The sequence below is a fragment of the Pelodiscus sinensis genome, chromosome 2 (assembly GCF_049634645.1).
Source record: "Pelodiscus sinensis isolate JC-2024 chromosome 2, ASM4963464v1, whole genome shotgun sequence".
In the NCBI taxonomy this organism is placed as follows: domain Eukaryota; kingdom Metazoa; phylum Chordata; order Testudines; family Trionychidae; genus Pelodiscus; species Pelodiscus sinensis.
Genome location: NC_134712.1, coordinates 112,690,120 through 112,711,441, shown reverse-complemented (window position 1 = coordinate 112,711,441; position 21,322 = coordinate 112,690,120). Strand labels below are relative to the sequence as shown.

General features: G+C 43.8%; 1 protein-coding gene across 2 annotated transcripts; it reads right to left on the bottom strand.

Annotated features, from left to right (window-relative positions):
- Positions 1-373: 373 nt before the first annotated feature.
- SSR1 (signal sequence receptor subunit 1) lies at positions 374-20,967 on the bottom strand. Of its 2 annotated transcripts, XM_075921287.1 has the most exons (9): positions 20,780-20,967; positions 13,438-13,556; positions 8,132-8,219; positions 7,652-7,914; positions 6,726-6,802; positions 4,600-4,678; positions 3,607-3,700; positions 2,862-2,876; positions 374-1,638 (listed from the first exon to the last, which is right to left on the bottom strand). In XM_075921287.1, exons 1-9 carry the CDS (start codon positions 20,856-20,858, stop codon positions 1,571-1,573), a joined length of 882 nt encoding a protein of 293 aa, XP_075777402.1. In that variant the 5' UTR covers positions 20,859-20,967; the 3' UTR covers positions 374-1,570. The 2 variants fall into 2 exon arrangements, with proteins under 2 accessions (XP_075777402.1, XP_075777403.1); XM_075921288.1 differs by lacking the exon at positions 2,862-2,876 and having other exon boundaries at positions 20,780-20,965.
- Positions 20,968-21,322: the final 355 nt, after the last annotated feature.

The window sequence follows — 21,322 nt, the reverse complement described above, 5'->3', positions numbered from 1 at the left end:
CGGACATTTTTATTTAAATGCCGCGGGGGATATTTAAATCCCCCGCGGATTTCCCTACGACGACTAGTGAAATTTACATGCCCCTTCCGGAAGAGGGGCCAGTGTAGACGTAGCCTGACAGATCTCTATTGTAATCATGGAACTAGAGTCTTCCACAAAACAAATTCTATTTGAGGATGCATAGCTTTGTATCTTTCCTTCCTTATTTAAAAATATTTTCTTACCTTTCTATTTAAAATATGCGAAGCAGCTATACATGCATGTTGAACTAGCATGTATTTAACTGAGAATGTACTGGAATCAATCTGAAGAAGGAAGCCAAACTAAACTTGCATGAAGCCCAATCCAATTTAAAGTCTGAGTAAGATTTAGGTATTGCCAATATGTCAGTTCACTGACTCAGTTACTTTAATACAAAAAAAAAAAAAAGTATTTTTACAACAAAATTTGAGTACTTCACACAATGCCACAAAATAAAGGGTCAAAGTTAATTTCTTTTTACTGCCAGTTAAGAACTCAGCTTTGTACACCTGCAGGCTATATTTGAAATTAAAATTGGATTACAAAAAGTCTCTACTGTACATTAAATAGTCTCTGCCTAATAGTTTTATAAGACAGTCATCTTTTGCATCAAATATAATTTCAGAAACTCAATACATTTTGCTATCTGATTTTTAGGTTTTTGTAAGCATGGGGAAGTCACTGAACACCAATTGGGACCTATTAATTATTTGAGCAAGCATTCCGAAGTCACCTCTATGGTTCAGAATATCAGAATTGTTGGCACAAGTCAATAAGTTAACAATTTAAACAAATGTAACAGGGTGGGGTTTTTTGTAAAAAGAATCTTTTATATAGATTACATACCATTCCATGCTTCACAAGTTTTGCCGCTGTAAAAATTCCTCTAACTTTTATACAAATACATTTGGATTCTTAGGTCTCACAGTGTGCGCATTATATCAAACAGCAGCAAAAAATATGTTCTATACTGCTAAAAGGAGTTACACCTGGCTGTGCCTTTAGAATACTAGCTACATTAAAAGTTCATATAATCAGTGGATCATCACTGAAACAGGAACAAAAAATCTTAAGTAGCTAAGCTAAGTGGGCAGCAAAAAATGAAGTTCATAGCTTTGATACTACATAATAAAAATGCATGAAGATTCTTATACAAACAGGATACAATCAGAATAGATTAGGCAGCTACACATTTGATTTCTGAAAAAAAAAAAACTTTAGAAAGGTATGCAGATGACAAGCCAGCATTATATAGGACTCTAAAGGCACATTTCAGGTACCACAATGATTCTGTAAAGATCAATTGTTTATACACACAAATCTTAATCGTTAACTTATTTCTCCTCCCACTCCCCCAAAAGCAATTTTGTTATCTTAAAAAAGGGACGAGAAGTACATTTTCAGCAATGTTATGGTCAGATAAACTTGTCAGTCCAAATAGCGAGTAGTATTTTCCTCATGTTGATATGGTTTCTGTGCACTACTCCAATCCCGAAAAAGGAGGGGGGGGCAGGGGAAAAGATTAGTAAAGGCTAAACTGTTTTAACATTTACTCATCAGATCCCACTGATCTCTTCTGTACCCTTTTGCGGGGCAACCGTCTTGGTGAAGCTTTATCTGAAGAAAAGGAGAAAACAAGTTATACTATTTGAAGTAGTTTAGATTAAAAGAGCACATTTTTAAATTAAGTAATCTGTTTTCTCATGCTTTTCCTGAATAGAATGGAAATTGCCATTTGGCTTTCCAGCACACTGCCTTACAGGAGGAAGATCTGAAATGAAAGAAAACCTTACTTGTTTCTGAACATGCTATTAGCACAGTATTTAAAGTTAAATAAGCTTCATGTTCTTTAACACATACCTCACAAGACTAAATATATTTAGTTATTTGTATAAAATTGCTAAATATACACTAATGAAAGGTACTTTGCATTCAAAACATTGATCTATACCCAGCTACAAAGAATACATGCTCTACTGATTCCCTTAAAGCTATGCCAAAATCAATACACTTTAGAAAGTTTCTACCTTTCTGTGAAAAACACTTTCCAGAATTTGCATACTATTTTCTAGCATAACTGCCAGAGATTAATGCTTTGCTCTGACAGCTGGAATCACGTATTCATTCAATGTTTTGAGGTAACCACATCAGAATTCAGTGAGGCAAAAGAGATATTAGCCATGATGATTTTAAATCCTGTGGCTCTAGGAACTATTCAAGCTCTACAATACTACAAAATAATCATTTGATGTTTAATCCTGGTAGTTTACAAAAATGATTATGGCAGTTCTACAACTGTCTTTTGCTCTAGGGGTGCTTTTTATGCAAACCGATTAGAAGAATTTTCAGACTTTTTTGGTTGTGCCATATGCATGATTTTTGTTCTCTTCGCTAAAATCTTTCTTCAATTGCAGCCTTCATCTATGAAGTACTACGAGGGGAAAAAACCTACACACTTGTAAGAGTATAACCATTTAATGGTTAACCATTATATGCAGGCTCCCCAAGAATGCTGTGGGCTCTGCAGTATGAGGTAGAAGCTTTAGTGTGTAATTGCTGAGATTTTCAGGGGTTACATGGTTACCTAATTAACCATTTAACTAGACTACCAAAACAGAGTCACAAGAATATGAAAACGAAAGGAGGATCAATATCTGTTAGATGTTTTAATACATTGTTTACCTGCAACCATCAAACTTGTAATCTTACCAGTGCTTTTATGCTATTACTGACACCCACATTCAGTGATTAATTAGGATTTTACCAGAGCCCGGTTAGAGTAGATGCATAGTAAAAGCCCCTAATTACTACAAAGCACCATCAAAGTTTAAGTGCCTCACCTTTTCTACTCTGCCCTGAAGCCACAGGAAAGGAAAAAAGACAGCAAAAGAGAAGTTAGAAATATCCACAGGCATTCAAACAGCCTACAAAAATTCATAAACTGAATTTGGGTTTAGCATTCTTAACAGAAGTTGTTGTAATGGGGTCCTGAATATCACTTATACCACTTTACCTTAATATTTTGTATTTAATAAGTACAAGATTACACACTTTGATGCTCATTTGATAACTTAGATGGGTTCATTCTACAGACTGAATCCTCATTACTGGGAAATGGACTTCTCAGTAGGACTCCTTAAGATTTTTGAGATCAAACTTTGGTTGGAGGGTTAGCAGTGCTTAAAGCCAATATATGAAAGCATAGGTAACAAAAGGGGTTTTTTTTTTGGTAAAGCTTTTAGAGATCACTTGTCATGTAACACCTAGTGTGGACTTAACTTCTAGCTAACTGGTAAGATGGAATCTAATGAAAGTTACTAGCAGACAGGAAAAAACGTTTGTGGTGCAGCCACTGTTAGCTCCATAAAAGTGTGGGTAGAGTGCACCTTTAAAAACAGCTCATTTTAAATAACCAATTACCGTGTAATACGTAAAACAGTTATGACAAACAAGTGCATATGCTTAAGACATTTCTAGATTGAAGTTGTTTCATGAAGCAGGTGGCTTAAGAATCTGGTAAAAAATTTTTAGCATTTTGATAAAACAAATGAACAGTATTCCAGTTGCAAAAGGCTTATTACTTACGGATCTGATTTAAAGTTTCTTGAGGAATCCAGCTCATGTCAACGTCATTTTGATTTGATGTACCCATCTCTACTTTCTGTGCTGGTCTCTTTCTCTGGAAGAGTTTGAGGCAATAATATGTTTATCTCACAAGGAGAGATATGCACAGAGCTGCTTTCCATAAGAAAGCTCTAAAACCTAATTAAAGGAACTCTTAATTCGGTATTAAACCTAACTAAGGAATTACTGTACTTACTGACAGCTAACTGTCATTAAGCAAACATAAAATAATACAGTTTAATCTTGTGAACAGTTAGTGTCAAACCCTCTTTGTGACCTAATTTAAGATTTCAAGTTCGCTCAAGTAATTTGTCAAAACTCATAAGGTGTCAGATCTTAAGCTTTTTAAATTCTGATTATCCTCATTCCACATGGCAGGAATTATATCTAGATTCCCATACAGATCACTGCACTGTAACACTGATGGGTATAAAAAAAGCACAAATCTACAGCACACTATTCTTATGTTCAGTATAATTATTATCATTTCGAAAAAGTTCAATTACATACATATAGCAATATACTCTAACCTTTCCGGCTGGAATAATGTAAGTTAAGACAAGGTATTAACAGCTGATCATGTAATAACAGGAGAAAATGAAGAAGGGGTTCCATGAGGTTGTAAATACAAACCTTCCATGAGATTGTAAACAAATAAAAATGTAGTTTCATAGCTGTATGCCCTTTGGAAAAACAGGGCCTTTTACTCCAGAAGGTTCACACATTGTTATGGAGGAAGAAGTTAAGCAAATGCATAATGGTAGAGAAGCAGCTGATCCAGCATATTTTTTAAAGTTAGAAAATAGCTCATAAGACATTACTGTTTAAAGTCCCTTCAATGGAATTTATTGGAGTTAAATTTTCACAATGGCACAAAACTTGGAAGTTAATAGTTCAGCATCAACATAATACTGTATATGATAAACAAGCACATACACATAATTGTTTACTTACTTTCCTAGATTCTAGCAGTTGATGAAGACCTACAATGACAAGTAGGCCGAGTCCAGCCAGGAACACGTACATGAAGATTCTTATTTCGTAAGAGGGAGAAAAAGAATTGCAAAGGGTCATCACTTCGAAGTCAAATCAGTTTTTTAAAACAAAGAATGTAAAGTAACAGCTGAAATTTCATCAGGTCGGTGAAGAATCTCTGCAGACACTGATTTTACATGCACCCCCATCCTTTTTTTAATTTTATGAAATCTCTCTCCAGTCTCTTTCAGGAGAAAGAATGGATGATGAGAAATAATGATCCTTAATACAAATTTCTGTGAAAGAGTAAACCAATTAGAGTTGTTTGACTCTGATCAGTTACAGTAAGCACAACTTACCTGGAAAAATGGCTTTTTTTTTTTTAAACAAAAGTGTGCCATTTGGCAGCTTTCAACAAATATGTATTTAGCTACTGACATTTCTCTAAGTTCACATTTGCTAAAATTAACGTATCATGCCACATTAAGATGTTGTGTGCATGTGAGAGAATATGTCTGCTAACTTTACTAATCAGATTCACAAGCTATGAGAATCACTTCTATAAGTTTACTCTCCACATCAGTGTTTCTCAAACAGTGATACGAGTGGTACCTTAGGGGTACTCGAGAGAAATCTGTAGGGTACGTCAACAACTGAAAGTTGGAGAAAACTGAATTTGTGTTTAAGTTTTACAGCACTATTATTTTTGTACTTTACACACCCAAAAATTTCATCGCCTGCCTGGCTACAATTACGTTGTTTAAACAAATGTGTTTCAATGATAGAAAAAAAATGTGTGTGTCTGAAAACTGTAGGTATGGGTAGTACCTTTTTTTTTTTTTTTTTTAAAGGGTACTTTATAAAAAACACTGCTCCACATCAATGTACATGTTGCAAGGATACCCTCAAATCTCTACTGGTGACAGAGAGCCTCCTAATTAGGAAATGGGTACATAAATTAGAACTTATGGAAAGAGTGTTCTACAACTGAATTCTGAAACAGCCTATATATTTCCTAGACTAAGGCGATAGTGGAATTCTTTTTTCCATAGATTCCAGTTATGTAGTTTAAAATCTCTATTTTACGAGATTATGTTCCCTTATTCTTATGAACAGTAAATTACCCTCTTAAACTAACCAGTCGCACAAGCTGAAGCTGACAAGCAATTCCGAGAATGTATGAACCCCAAGTTTTCAAAAAGCAGGCACATTCTAGTACACACATCTATAAACGCTCAATAGCTTATTAGAAAAGATGGAATTTTCAAAAGCAGTTAAGTGACAGATGATTTTGAAAATCTCACTCAATATGTTAATGTATATTTAACAAGTAGTGTGAACACCACATCATCTTTAAAAGACCCAACAATTTAGTTAAATGCTTATAATGAATCTCTCTAATCTGCAGATCAAGCAGAAAAGGTAAGTTTCTGCACAAAGTAGCTGAAAGCTACTTCCAGGGGCAAGTAATTCTGTTATCATAGGAATTTACCTTTACCTCTTTGCATTTCCCCAAACTTTTAATGAGCGCATGTTAGCTAGGAATTAGACTAACTCAATTTATATGTTACCACCTGAAAAGAACTTTAGGCTAATTTAAAGCTGTGCCTCAAATAAAGTTATATCACGGTTTCTTCAACCTTCAAAATGTGAATCTCATCTCAATATTATGAACCCTCTGTGTCGTCCTTCCTCCATACAAATAATCTTACTTAGGAATACAGCCTAAGACTGACGCAATTAGCAATAGCCCATACTTATGCTCTGAATGTGGATCTCCAAGGTGAAAAGTAGTGAAAATTATCTTATCTGGAATAGTAATACTGCTATATTCTGAAACATGAATTATGTATAGAATTTCTGAAGTCTGAGAACTACATACCCAATCATTTTTATTTCACACTAAACATGAATGTACAGTTTTTATTTCTGAGGTGTTCAGTTAACATTTCCTCTCCCCTCCTCTAAATGTTTTACCATCATCAGGCCTTATGGGATTTTCAGCATCCCATGAAATGAGGACAAAAAGCATTTAAGTGACCACATCTAGAATATCACCAATTAAGGTACTGCTGCCAACAAAACCAAATTCAAATTTCTCTTACGTTTCTCCATCCAATCCATCTTCTTTTTCAATAATTGTAACAGTTTGATTGAAGACAGCATCTTGGAACACATTGCCCTGCAATAATGATGATTATTTCTAAAAACAGTTTAACCTCTCCAAGGAGGAGAAAAACAGTTTAATTTCTGCTGAGGATAAACTATTATATGGAAAGCAGAGGAACTGACTAGCTCACAACAAAAGACAAATAATATAGCTATGGGAGAAAATTCTGCAAGAGGTTCTGAAACTGGAGCTAGCTGAAGACTTGCAAAGCAATACTGTTGGTAACTATATAAAAAACTTCCATAAGAACATGTGCTATGGCTTTAGCACAGTGTCCATGGCTTTAGCACAAAGGCTATTACCAATTTCATGCCTTTCTGGTATGACAGAGAAGTTCTATTGAGCACTGAGGTTCTTACTAAACGGTTCACTGCAGGGAACTTTCAAAGGTGCAAGAAGCAATTACATGTTTAATTCTTCCTGACAGTCAGTGGAAGCCATGCACCTAACTCCCATTATGGCCTATGATAAATCTTCCTCTAAAAAGAAAATGACAACACTTGCCAACACTACTCACTCATTCAAACTCATAGGACTATACAAATCTCGTTCAGTGAGTTTAGGAAATACATCAACAAAAAGTCAACATTTTCTATAATTACAGAGCACCATTCATTATCCTTAAGTGCCATAATGTCCCTAGCTGATGTAAGTTCAAGTGTAATTTTATAGCACACAAAATATTAGACAGAATCTAATACATATTCATAACAGAAAAAACACAAGTTGGTCTAAGCATTTAATGGTATCTACGCAGACATGAAATGCTTTTAAAAAACTATCAACTGGATTAGCTTTTCCCTTCCTGCCCCCAATTCCACTTTAAATTTGAAGTAAAAGTAATGCTGAAACCAGTCTTACGCTTAAGTCTTTGTAGTTCAGATTTATAACTAGTCCAAAGGGACGACCACCCATAGGCTCCGCAGGGATGAATGAGTACTCAAATGTGGCCTGTCTTTGTGGTGGGATCACTGTGTTCAGAGGCAGAGCTGTGAAATTCTGAATGAAAAACTGGTAGTCCTGAGGGTACCGAAAAGAGGCATCAAGAGATTCAACAATAAAATCCTCTGTGCCCTTGTTGGTGAAGCCTACCAGGAACTTTACAATGTTGTTTGCTGGAAAGTCTAGAACATAACAATATTTCAAGGTTAGAAAAGTTTATATTTCATATCAATGTTAAAGTGCACAAGAATCCCAGTTTAAGCTCAGACCCAAAAAAAATCTACAGCATTTTATCAGCTTCAACATGGTTTTATGCACATGTAATGGCATTTAAAACTAGCAAACACTCAGCAACAGTCAAGTGTTTGACAGATTGCTACAGACACATGCACATCTTACCTTCGCCTTTCACAAACAAAATAGTTGTATCAGCACTAGGTGAAGCTTTAGGTTCTCCTGATAAGTCTTCTTCCTCTTTTTCTTCTGTCTAAGACAAGAGAATTTTTTGAAAAACTTATAACAAACAGTGAAGCAAAGACTGTGCACATTTTATGAGAATCTTATGTTAAGCGTAATATTTTATTTTGTCCCACTAATTTTGTGACAGGATGCCACACAACATTTACAGTTGCTGATACTGCAGAACCATTCTGATGGTGCGGGCTGTTTGCTTCAATTTGACCCTGAGCTACTGGTTCTCCAGCCATGTAAGTCACCATTGAAAGTTAAATGCTGCATAATTAGCAAGTTCATAGGCTCTGTAATACCAGAGTTACGTAGAAGGTGGTAATCTAAAATTATGGAGTACGGTATTCCCTGATTACGTGGTTGTACTCTAGTTTTTAAAAGGAGCAAAGAGCTTGGTTTAAGCCAAAGGCTGCTTTGTCATTCAGCATCTAATTACTTTATAATAAAATGAAAACCCAGAACATGTCATCCTTCTTGTAAATAACTGTCTGTGCAATACAGGCAATCCTCGGGTTACGTACAAGATAGGGACCGTAGGTTTGTTCTTAAGTTGAATTTGTATGTAAGTCGGAACTGGCATCCAGATTCAGCCGCTATTGAAACTGACCAGCAGCAGCTGAATCGGACACGCCTGGGGCAGAGCAGCTGGAGTGCTGCTGGGTTGGTCTGGTAGCGCCGACCCTTGGCGCGGTGGGACCAACCCGGCAGCACCCCAGCTGCTCTGCTCCAGGTATTCCCAAGTCAGCTACTGCTGAAACTGACCAGCGGCTGACTACAGGAAGCCTGAGGCAGAGCTGCTCTGCCCCGGGCTTCCTGGAATCAGCCGCTGATCAGTTTCAACAGTGGCTGAATCTGGACGCCTGGGACAAAGCAGCTGGGGCGCTGCTGGGTAGGTCCCTGCAGCGCCGCACCTCGGCGCTGTGGAACCAACCCGGCAGCCCCCCAGCTGCTCTACCCCAGGCGTTGGCGAGAAAAGCCTGGTCTGCTGGGGAGGGGGGTGGTGCAATGGCTGCGTCCCCCCCCCCCCCCAGCAGACCAGGGAGACGCAGAGCGGCTTTTCTTGCCGCGGAGGACACGGGCGGCAGTCCCGCCTAGGCACGCCGCGGTCCCGCTGCCTGCGTCCTCCGCGTTGAGAAAAGCCGCTCCGCGTCTCCCTGGTCTGCTGGGGGAGGAGGGGCGCGCTAGCTCCACATCTCCCTGGTCTGCTGGGGGGGAAGCACCCCCCGCGCTGCTGGAGGCAGCGACAGTGGGGGAGGCACCCCACACTAGCTGCGCCCCCCAACCCCCGTTTGTAACTAGGGGTCCGACTTAAGTCGGACTGATGTAACCCGGGTACTGCCTGTATAGGATTATGCTAAAAATCTCCTTAATACATTTAAAGTAACTACTTAAAAATGGCCAAAACCAGACCTCCCTGTTTACCAACCAAGAGAGGTGTAAAAGTTAGTACTGTCTCTGCATTATTTGAGGACATAACTAAATAATTTAAGCAGCGTGGTACTCTGACACCATTTTAGGAGTCAGAAGTAGTCAACTGTAACAAAGAAGACAATCTCAACCGAGGTCTTAAACATCTTTCAGTTCTACTTAAAAGATAAGACTTCTGATTAAAGTAACAGGAGAGTCACTGTTTAAAAATAACTTCAAGATTTCAAGCAGGCTTCTAGATCTAATCAAAGTAGTGTTTAGGAATGATAGCATATTGTCGTGTAAACGGTTAACCGATAAACCTGGGTTTATCAGTTAATCCTAACATCATGAACTCCCCTCCTTGCTACCTCTGCATCAGTTACTTTTAAGCAGGCTCCCCACAAGCATTGGATCTCATGGGAAGCCAGCTTTCAAGCCAGCTCTCCGTATGTACTGGCTCACATAGAGCTGTCTGCCCACTCCGCCTCTGCAGCAGACCCACGGGGCAAGGTAGGGTAGGGGATGCTGGTACAGCTCATCTAGGAGAATGGTGGTTAACCTGCAGCCTTGGGGCTGCATGTGGCCCTTTCAGACGCTCTGTGGCCCATGAGACATTTTGTTTACTGTTGCCCATGGACAGGGTGGCCAGATTCTGCCAGTTTTTGTTTGCACAGGTTTTTTTTAATCAGTCTTATAAAAGTGACATGAAGCGAGGGGCATGCTGATTGCACACAACACTGAGAACCACGTGCTCCCTCTTCGATCCAATCGAAGTGCTACTACAATTCAAACAGCACACCTGCAAATTCTAGGTATGCAAGCACAATTAGCAAAACTACCCTATCCTGGTAGACCGTCTTGGTTATGATAATCTCGGGACTCAGAGATAAAGGATGGCCATTCACATGGCCCATTTACAGCCTAGATTGCCCCTCACTGATTTAGGAACTCTTAAGGGCAGCAGTTCTATATAATAAAGATGTTTCTAGACTGGTAAGAGTATTACCGATGCTACAATCCTTGAAATGAGATACACCTCACCTCGTCATACTGTTTTCTATTTGAATAACTTTTATGTGATTTATGATTTTTTGTAAATGTGTGAAAGTTACTTTTAACCAAATGTTGCCAACTTGCTGGTCAAGGTTAGGCTTCAATTAAGCTTATATTCTTATGTTTATTCTTGGACCAAGTATTAGTTGAAAAAAAAAATCAAACGCAAACTAAAGTGACCTATTTTCATTTTTTAAAGCATTCACTACTTTATCCCTAAGATTTCCAGAAAATTACCTCTATTCTCTTACTAACCCGAAAACTAAGCTCATTAACCAGAAAGATAGATCTTTCATATTATAATACAAAGCCACATCTTGTGATACTATTTTGTTTGACCACCATATTTAACAGTTTTCAACTTTCTATGTTTTTAATGCAACTTACTACTAGGGGTGGTTAAATAAAGATGTACACTGAATGAGTTTCATTAGTTCTACCAATATTTAATTCCTGCTGAATAGTATCTTACTGCTGTTAAACTCGTCATGTACAGGTTGAACCTCTCTAATCCAGAAATATCTGTCATCCAGAATGATTTTAGTTAGCTAGATGTCCACTTTTCATAGGTGTGGCCAAGTTTCCCATGGTCTCAAAGTTTGTTTATAGCCACCAATCCTACCTCTCAGTGTTCTGTGCTGTTATTTAGCTCTAATTTACCCCTAAACGTCCTCTAACTGACCCGTAAGAAGTGGAAATGTTGGTAATGCTGCTTGACAATATTGACCTCCCACAGACCAGAAAATTCTCTCATTCGGAACCCATCAGGTCCTGGACTAGAGAGTTTCAACCTGTAGTATGAAAGGGTATCAAATTTGATGAAAACCTGTAAAACGCAAATATTTACCTAGCGATACAGTAGAGTCTGGATTATCTGACCTTTGGTAATCCGACATTCCGCTTTATCCGACCCTGCAGCTCCCGGGGACAAAGCGGTGCTGGCAGGAGCGGCATCAGCAGTTCCACGGCGCGAGCTGGGAGAACGGCCCCGCTCACTGCCCCATCGTTGTCCTGGAGCCGCTGATGCCGCTCCTGCCGGCGCCGCTTCGTCCCCGGGAGCTGCGGGGTCGGATAAAGTGCGGGCCAGGAGAATGGCTCCACTTGCTGCCCCATCGCGCTCCTGGAGCCGCTATGCCTGCAGCTCCGGGGCACGAAGCGGCACCAGCAGGAGCGGCATCAGGAGCTCCAGGACAGCGACGGGGCCATTCTCCCGGCCCGCGCAAGGGAGCTGCAGGGAGGGAAGGGGCCAGGGCCAGGCAGGGATGGGGACCAAGCGGCGCCGGCTACAGTAGAGTCCCTATCATCCGACATTTTCAGTAATCTGACCACCTGTCGGTCCCGTTTAGGTCAGATAATCGGGACTCTACTGTAATAAGTAATTCTTTGCTTTCATTAAATATAAAAATGTACACACCCTTCTCATCTTGTTTCCACTTTCCCTTGTTTTCCCATCCCCAAAAACACCTAATATTTGTATTTTAATTTCTTAGCATTAATGTACATCAGTTGATACTAAGGGTACATCTAAACAACAGGGCTTAACTTGAAATAAGCTACGCAAATTGAGCTACGTCAATTGCATATCTTATTTCAAAATAGGGAGTGTTTATACAGCACTTACTTTGAAATAGAGCACTCTTCCTCTGACTTCCCTTACTGCTCATACAATGAGGGTTACAGGAGTCGGAGTAAGAAGTCCTCCAGCTTGACAGTACTTTGAAATAGCTGCCTGCTGTGTAGACAGACTGAATTATTTTGGAATAGTGCTAGTCATTTCAAAATAGCTTTGTAGTGTAGATATACCCTAAGTCTACATCTATACTGCAGGCTTTTTGCGCAAGAACGATTGTTCTTGCGCAAAAACTTGAAGTGTTCACACTGCACGTGCGTTCTTGCGCAAGTAAATTTACAGTAAAGCGTTGGAAAAGGCGGTTTCTTGCGCAAGAGTTATTCCTCTCCCCACGAGGAATAAGCCCTCTTGCGCAATAACTGTTTTGTGCAAGAGCTCTTGCACAAGAAGGCAGCATGGATGGGTAACACTGGGTTCTTGCGCAAAAAACCCCTATGACTAAAATGGCCATCAAAGCTTTCTTGCGCAAGAGTGTCCACACTGCCATGGATGCTCTTGTGCAAAAGCACATGGAAGTGTGGATGCACGCTTGTGCAAGAACTTTTTGAGCAAGAACTCTTGCGCAAAACAGTTCTTGCGCAAGAAGCCTGCAGTGTAGATGTAGCCTAAGAGATTAGCCTCTAAGAGGTATTAAACAGCTGAAGGTTAAAATTTCCAGAGGTGACTAATTACACTATATAAATCATCTCACTTTAAAACTTCAAAATAGTTGCCTCAAAAGGAAAGTGACATTTCAGGTGGTGTGACAAATGTACTAGATAATTTCATTTCAGATTACAGATGTAAATTAATAGAAGCAAAAACAGGCCCCAAAACTGGACTTTAAATATTATTGGAGAGCTTAAGTGAACTTTCAAAGAGACACAACAAACCACATTTACACTGAAGAAATACCATTATATTTTAAAAGTGTGTTGAAGTAGGAAAAAGTATGAACTGTGCAATTTCACTTAACTGTTCTCTTTTTAAGATATCAGTGCTCCAATTGCTATTTAGTTATTCTACTTATATCCTTCCTAGTTGTCCAAATTGAAAATATTTCTATGGTCCTTGATTATATTTTTCTTTGGCCACTTCATTTCTAGTCATCTAATCACTAGCATAAAGAAACTGTTTAATACTTTGAAACAATCTGCACATTTACCAAGTCTGTGGGTTCATCTTCTTCAACTTCAGCTTCATCATCTTCATCTTCAACTACTGTATCTTCCACTGCTTCTTCATCCTCTGTTGCATCTTGGGCTGCAACTAGTAAACTTGAACCTAGTAACAAAAACAAGAAGGAAATACCATACGTCACTTTTCATAGGTGTACTTGAGTTTTCCAAGACTTTCATTTACTAGCAGGAGATAAATAGCTTGACATTTTAATTCCAAAATACAGTAAAACTCCAATAGTCCGGCATCCGATAGTCCGGCATCAAAATGGCAGGAGCCTAGTGAGCGAGCTTCGGCAAAAAAAAAAAAAAGTCACAAGGTAACAGCGGCGGCAGCAGCTGAACTGAGCAAAAAGGGTAAAAGGCTTAAAAAAACTAAAACATTACAGTATACTGTATACAGTATGTACAACAAAAAGAGTTAACACTTTATATACAGTATATAATGTATACATTATATATAACCTGCTTATAGAACCTCCTGATAGTCCGACATATCTGATAATCCGGCACCACCTAAATTCCATAGGTTCCGGATTATCAGAAATCTACTGTATTATGAAAAAGTTTTGGTCTAGATAAGTAGAAATCGCTATCTGTTCAGAGCCTTCAATTTCTATTAAGTTTTTAAAACCTACTAATTTACATACTCGCAGTTTCAAAACAAATTAAAGCTCTCTACACAGCTGTAGAGAAAAAAGTTAATATAAGGTTTGTCAAGGTGTTTTACAATACTAGAAAGTAACCAAACTGCTTTATAGACACCTGATTTTACCATGAACGTCTCATTGTTCTATTATAACATTTGCTGTGACTAATATGAAAGTGTTCTCTAAGGGTATGTCTACACTACAGTGTTATTTCAAAATAACGCGTCTACACCCAAAATGCAGTTCGAAATACCATTCTGCTATTTCAAAATAGTGCGTCCACACTGAGTGGACTCTAAATTGCATTTAAGGCTGGCCAGAACCAGTTCCAGCAGGGCACCAGGTTAGGACTTCTTGTGTGGGGCTGCTGCCTGAGGCTATCTGAGGTCTGTGCTTAAAGGGACCCCCCCAAACAGCCGGTTCCCAGGTTTTCCTGCTTGCTTGTCTACCTCGATGAGGGACAGCAAAGCATTTGTGTGTCTGCGTGCTCTGGTTTCCCTCACATGGGACATCACAGCACTCTGCAACATGGAGCCAGAGCTGCCCCTGGGCACTCTGGTGCTTCTCTTGGACACATTCCTGTAAGCCTGGTTGCACTGTCTGCAGGCTGCCATCTGAGAGGGCCCATCGGGGTGCTGTCAGTATCCAGGAGGCCCTGCGAGAGAGCTTCCACTCTGAGGAGCACTAAGAGCCTCCCTGGTCTGCCCCACTGGGGGCTTGTGCCTCAATTCTCCCTCACATCCTTCCACTTACCCCTCCCTAACCCCCCTTCCTGATGTCAAATAAAATACATGTATTTTCATGAACACACACTCTTTATTTAACAAAATTGGGGGGGGGGGGGGGGGAATTGCAGCTATCCTGCCATAGACGGACGCGTTTCTCCATCTAGTACGGAGATCATGGACGTTGGGGGCATCCCCCCCCAAACCTGAATAAGGTCCATGATCGTCACCCTGGACAAGGAAGGCGCCCGCCTTCTCCGGGCCCTGGCAGGTTCCTGGGGAGCGGTGGAGTGCTGGCTGCCAGTGGCTTGCTGGCTCATGTGTTGGGGCTACTGGGTCAGGGGCAGTGACTGCTGGCTCTGGCCTGGCAGGCTTGGAACAGGCACAGGCACTGTGGCCAAAGTCTACCACTTTAAGGGCTCCAGGGAGGGAGAGAAGTGTTCTTAGCTGACACTAAAGTGGCCACCAGGGCACCCTGGGAAGGCTGAAGGCCCCCTATTTTGAAATAAGTGTCTATGCAGCACTTATTTCAAATAGCTATTTTGAATTTGGTGTTATTCCTTGTAGAATGAGGTTTACCAAATCTGAAATAAGCGCTCCGCTATTTCGAAATAAATTTGAAATAGCAGTTTGGCTGTCTAGACAGTAGGAAAGTTATTTCGAAATAAGGGCTGTTATTTCGAAATTACTTAGGCTATGTCTATACAGCAAAGTTATATGGGGATGTGAAGGTTTAATCAGTTAACTGGTAAGGTTGAAGGAGCCCCTGCCTGCAGTGCACTGGACCTCTGTTGAAGCAGCCTCCATCCACATGAAGTGCTGTCATCCTGGCCGGAGCAGCCTCTGTCCATGGCAGGCCAGGGCGCTCCACAAACTGGGGCTGCTCTCACTGAACGCCTATGGCAGGGGAGGCCACAGGCAGGGGTTGCTCTGGCTGGGCTGAAATAGCTCCTGCCTCTGTTGTGGGGTGCACGGGTGGAAAAGAACATTGCAGCTCAGCAGCAGGCAGGCCACTCCAGCCCCACCTTCAAACTTGTCCCCCTTTACTCAGTTAACATTGTTTTACATCCCTACTATTTACTTCATACACTCAACAGCAATCCATGTGCAATTTTACTATTTCCCCCATGGGCCCAAAACCTGAGCATGGCCTGGAGTCATCAGCCTACCTAGAAATAAGTAGGAAAGATAATGTTTTAAAATCTAATATATAAAGGAGAATGTTTATAAGTTTGTGCGCTAATAACTTGGACACACTAAGAGCTGCCACAACCAGACTTTGCATGGGATAACCTTTCCTCCAGGAGAAGGTTTTAAGGTACTTTTGGATATGATCGGGCCCGAGCTCAAGCTGTAAAAATCAAAATGTAACCCACCACGCTGCGCTTCAGGGGACGCCCCGCCCACCCTACGTCCTGTGCCCGCCACCTGTGGCCCCCAGTGCCATCCAGGACTCGCCCGCTCCTGCGAGGTTACATAAGCGATCCTCTTCCTCTCGCTTCCCCCCGCGCCAGCACACAGTGCCCTGGCCCCCACGCGCACACCTGCAGCCCCTGGCGCGAGTCCGGGCGCCCCTCCCGCATGTAACCACCCCTCCACCCGGGGTTGCACCCCCTCCGGGAATGACGCAGACCTATATTTTAAGCCCTATACAAATCAGTGCAACTTTTCTACCATTCCAAAAAAAAAAAAAAAAAAAAAAAGATAATGGACTACTGTTTTTCTACATTTTGTTCCTCCGGCTTCCCGAGCAACGCTGAGTAACTCCAGCTAATTTAGTATAATGGGACTGTAAAGCCCCCAAAAATTGTTGACACGGTTCAGGAGAATATAAACTACTTGGAGATATTCCATTCATTTTAGATAAACAGAAAACCAGCAGCTTTGCAGAGCATGGAGGGCAATGAATCACCCTATCACGCTTAACGCGGAGGTGGGGTGAGAGGGCAGGTGGTGGGAGATGTCTCTACAGGCCAGCCACAGCAGGGTACGGGACCTGTAGCAACCGTTCCATTCCTTCCCTATTCCAGTCCATCACCATTGCATCCCTTGCTCAAAGCCCCTTCCCCCAAGAGTCATAATCTGAGGGATTACAGAGAGAGGGAGGCCTGGCACAGGGTGACAGCAGGGATCGACCCATCCTGCACTGTGGTAGCAGAAACCACCAGAAGTGGAACATCCCAGCAGCCTGCTCTGCTCTGCCACCATCTTCCAACTAGGTCACTCTGCTTCACCACAGCGTCGGGAAATTTAATGCCCCTGCCAGCTGTGCTACCCCAAGGCCTGTGCTGCTCGAGGGAGCTGAGTACAATGGGCTGGGTTGCTCTGCTTCCCACAACTGCAGTGGAAAAACAGCAACCTGGCTGGTAGATGCTAGAGTAGAGCACGCTGCTATGTCACTCCACTTTCCATAACTCCAGATGCTACAGCAGTGGTCTCCAACCTTTTTATACCCAAGATCACTTTTTAAATGACAGACCAAGCCAAGATCTACCTCCCCACCCCTTCCTTGAAGCCCCACCCTCTCTATTCTCTTCCTCTCCATCACTTGCTATCCCCAATCCTTATACTGCTGCTTATTTTTATTTTTTTTATTCTTCTGTAGGAAGAGGTTTTTCCAACATTTGGCCTGTCTACACTGGACCAAATGTCAGAAAAAAAAACCCTTCTTTTAGAAGCCACCTTATTCCTTGTGGAAAGAGGAATATAGGGGTGACCAAAAGAGCCTGTTTGCTCATCCACTAAAAAAGCGGAAGAACAAACGCAACCCTGGATGCAGAAGAGTTTTTCTGGGATATCTCCAGAATCCTGAAAAACTCCTGCAGTCTAGCTGGACCCTTGCTGTGTTGTGACAGGATGTGTAGGCTCTGGGGTGGGAATGAGGGATTTGGGTGTGGGAAGGGGTGAGAGGTGCAAGCTCTGGGAGGAAATCTGGATGCAGGAGGAGGTGGAGAAGGGGACACTGGCTCTGGAAGGGGGCTCCAGGCTGGGCAGTGTTGGGATACTAAGCAAGCCACAGGCTTGCGGATGTGAGGGTGCAGGAATTTGGGTAGGGGTATGTGAGGGGCTGAGGGCATGAGGTTCTAGTGTTTTATAGGCTCAGATCTATGGTCTGGGGAAGGGGGAGTGCAGGAGTGGTTGTGACCAGATGGGGGCTTGGCCCCAATTGGGGGTTTGTTGGCCAGGCTTCATTTTTAAATAGAATATTATGTTAAACACAAAAAGTTTCTGCATTGTCTTTATTTATGAGAATAGCAAGGAACCTGCCTTGAGTCAGGGGTCACTGACCCATAGAAAAGTCATTTGGGAGCAGGGGACACAGTACTGGGGAGGAGTGCTAGTGGGTTCTGGAGCAGGGAACAGGGTGCCAGTGGGGGCAGGGGAGAGGGGGCAGGGTGCCAGGACAGGTTTCTGCAGCAGGGGACAGAGTGCTGGGGGGTACAGGTTTCTGCAGAGGGGAGCAGGGGGACAGGTTTCTGTAGTAGGAGACAGGGTGCCAGAAGGAACTGGTTTCTGCAGGGGGGGCAGGGTTCTGGGGGACAAGTTTCTGCGGGGGGGGGGGGCAGGAGGGCGGGGAACAAGTTTGGGGCAGAGGAGAGGGAACAAGGTTGGGGGCAGGGAGTTCCCTACACCAGCCACGGAGGGAAGCCTCTGACCCGCACTACCTCCGGACTGAGCGCAGGGCAGCCGGGCTGGAGCGAAGAAAAGCGGCTGCCTGGCCAGCTGGCCATGGTGCTCAGCCAGGGTGCCACCAAGCTCCACGTGGGCAGGCGCAGAGGGGAAGCCGCCCAATCAGCTGGAGCGCAGTTCAGCCTCCTCTGGGCTGAACACCACAGCCAGCAGGCCAGGCAGCTTCTCCTCTGCGCCTGCCCACATGGAGCTTGGTGGCACCCTGGCTGAGCACCATGGCCAGCTGGCCGGGCAGCCGCTTTTCTTCGCTCCAGCCCGGCTGCCCTGCGCTCAGCCCAGGGAGGCTGTGCCTAGCTCCAGCTGTGAAAGCCACAATCCGCTTGCTGGGGTGTTTCAGCCCTCCCGACCTCCCAGCTCCCACCATTCCTCGCAGCTACTCACCGGTGTTGTTGCTCAGTGAGTAGCTGCTCCTCAAATGAGGAAATCTAATGTAAATGTACTGCGCAGATGCACAGTTCAGAGAGGGCTCAAGAGCTACTCTTAGAGCCCCTGAGATCTACCGGTAGCTCACGATCTACTGGTTGGTGACCATGGTGCTACAGTGAATGCGGAAAGGGACCCCTGCTGCCACCCCATGCTGGGACCCCCAGGTAACCTCTCAGGCCTCACATCACCATGGAGGACTGTCCCATCGATTGGACAGTTGGGGAGGGTGCCAAAGGGCCCAGGGCAGGCATCCCAAACTGCTCCATGTATGGGATTACCAGGATCAATCCTCCTCTTCTGGACTAGAGAAAAATGTGGATTTAAAGTAGACTCTCATTACTTATTTCCACCTTTCTGGTTGGTTTTACGCAGTTCCCTGCCTATTAGACTGGCTAAGTGGATTATGATCTAGGAGCTTAGGTGCCTAAATCAGGGTTCTTAAATTCAAGTGTAATTCCTATGATTTTCTAGGCATCTAAAAATTAGGTGTCACAAGGCTCAGCGTCAAAAGTCCTACAACTTTTGTGGATCTGGGCCCAAATCTTCAAAGAATTAGCACACTTGAGGAATTCAAATTTTAAATGAATAAAAAAAGTCTTAGTTTTTACAGATCAGAAAAGTGAGCCTCTCGAGGGACCTTTCTGAAACTTATCAAGTGTACTTCTTACCCACAATTAAAATTTCAGCCCTTGAAAATTTCAGAAAGTTAAAAGCTTGCGAATACTAAATTAACTACAGCCAGTGCCTGCTGTTGTATCTCACTACATAAATATGCTTCCTAAAGAATACTTTAATCTGTGATCCCTTCAATGGATTTCAGAAGGAATGATGATGTGGCAATAGTAAAAAAAAAAAAAAAGCCTTTTTTGTGGGAAGAAGAACATATGCTATATTCGGCAGTACCCAGGCAGAAAAGCGTGCAAGGAGCGTTGTCCTTCAACCCTCTTGCACTTAATATCAGCAATTTTCAAAGCATAAATCAGATAAAGTTGTAGTGTAAACAGACACCAGTGTTTTACTACTTGAAGAACACGTGGGGGCAAGGAAAAAGAAGAGTCTGGCTGCCAATGCATTTTCTTGTAAAATTAAAGCATGCTTCATTCAATTCGTGCAGCGATTCCAGAAAATGACCCTTGGAGCTCTCTCAAGCACTCCCTGCTGCAATTAGGTTTAGCAGCCTCTGTGCTTAGTCACACGGCCAAGTTTCGTTCCTACTGGGGCTTGACCTAATGCTTCCTCCCTCCCCCTAAGAACAGGAGAGGTCTGCTCGAAAGTTACTGTTCACACAGCTGCAGCGCAACCTGCAGCCCCGGCGAGCCAGCCAGCACGACAGCCAGCCAGTCCCTGACCCCGAGGCTGCTGCTGCCGCCTAGGCTCGCTGGGGGTCGTCACGCCTGGCAGCGGCGTCAAACGGACCCGCCGGGGGAAAAACACTCGGCCACCAGAGCGGGGCCAAAGCCCAAGCTCGGCCCTGCGGCCAGGAGGCAGCGGGGTGCGCGGCACGTGTCCGGGGGGAAGCTACCGCCGCGGGGCCCTTTGGTCAGGGGTAGCGGCGTGCGGGGAGACCGGTGACACGTCAGCCCCGCGAGCAGCGCAGCCCTAAGGGGAACTGCCCGCGCCCCCCGGCCGCCCCAGCGAAGCTGTGCGAAGCACCTGGCCGCCTCCAGCCTGGACAAGGGATCCCGGGCTGTCACTCAATGGCCAGGAGGCCGGAGTCTCTCCTGCCACCCGGGGAAGTTCAGGCCCAGCCCCTCGCGCGCTCCAGGAAGCGGTTAACGTTTCCCGTTCGAACTTCAAATCCCAACGTCTCCCCGTCGCGCGCGCGCGCGAGCTCTCACCCGGGCCGCGGCCGCCGAGCAGCAGAGCGGCGGGGAAGGCCAGCAGCACGAGCAGCAGCAGCCGGGTCAGGGATCTCATAGTGACAGCCACCTAGCGTCTGCCGCCGCTGCTCCTGCCCAAATGGCGATCGCCTCCATCCGGGAACCTGGCGCCCTCACGCCACGCACGCTCTGCGACCCCGCCCCCCAACCGCAGAGGACGTGGCTCCGCCGGGGAGGCGAGAGAGGATCACGTGACTTCAACACGTACGCGCTGGCGGCGGGCCTTGCCGGCGCATGCGCAGGACGAGGAACGCTCTGGTCTTCGAGGCCCCTAGCGCGCACAGGCAAAGGCGTCACCTTGCGCATGTGCGAAGTTGTGCTTGGGTCAAAACTATCGTGGGCCCACCCCGCTTATGCGTAGGGCGGGGCCGGAGGAGCTGGTGTTAGAGGCTGTCGCAGCGCCCTGCCGGTGGTGGCCCCGAGACAGGCCGCTGGAGCGCAGCAGGCACAGCCTGTGGTAGTAGGGGCCCGGCGAGCTGTTGTCTGTCACTGCCCCGGTAG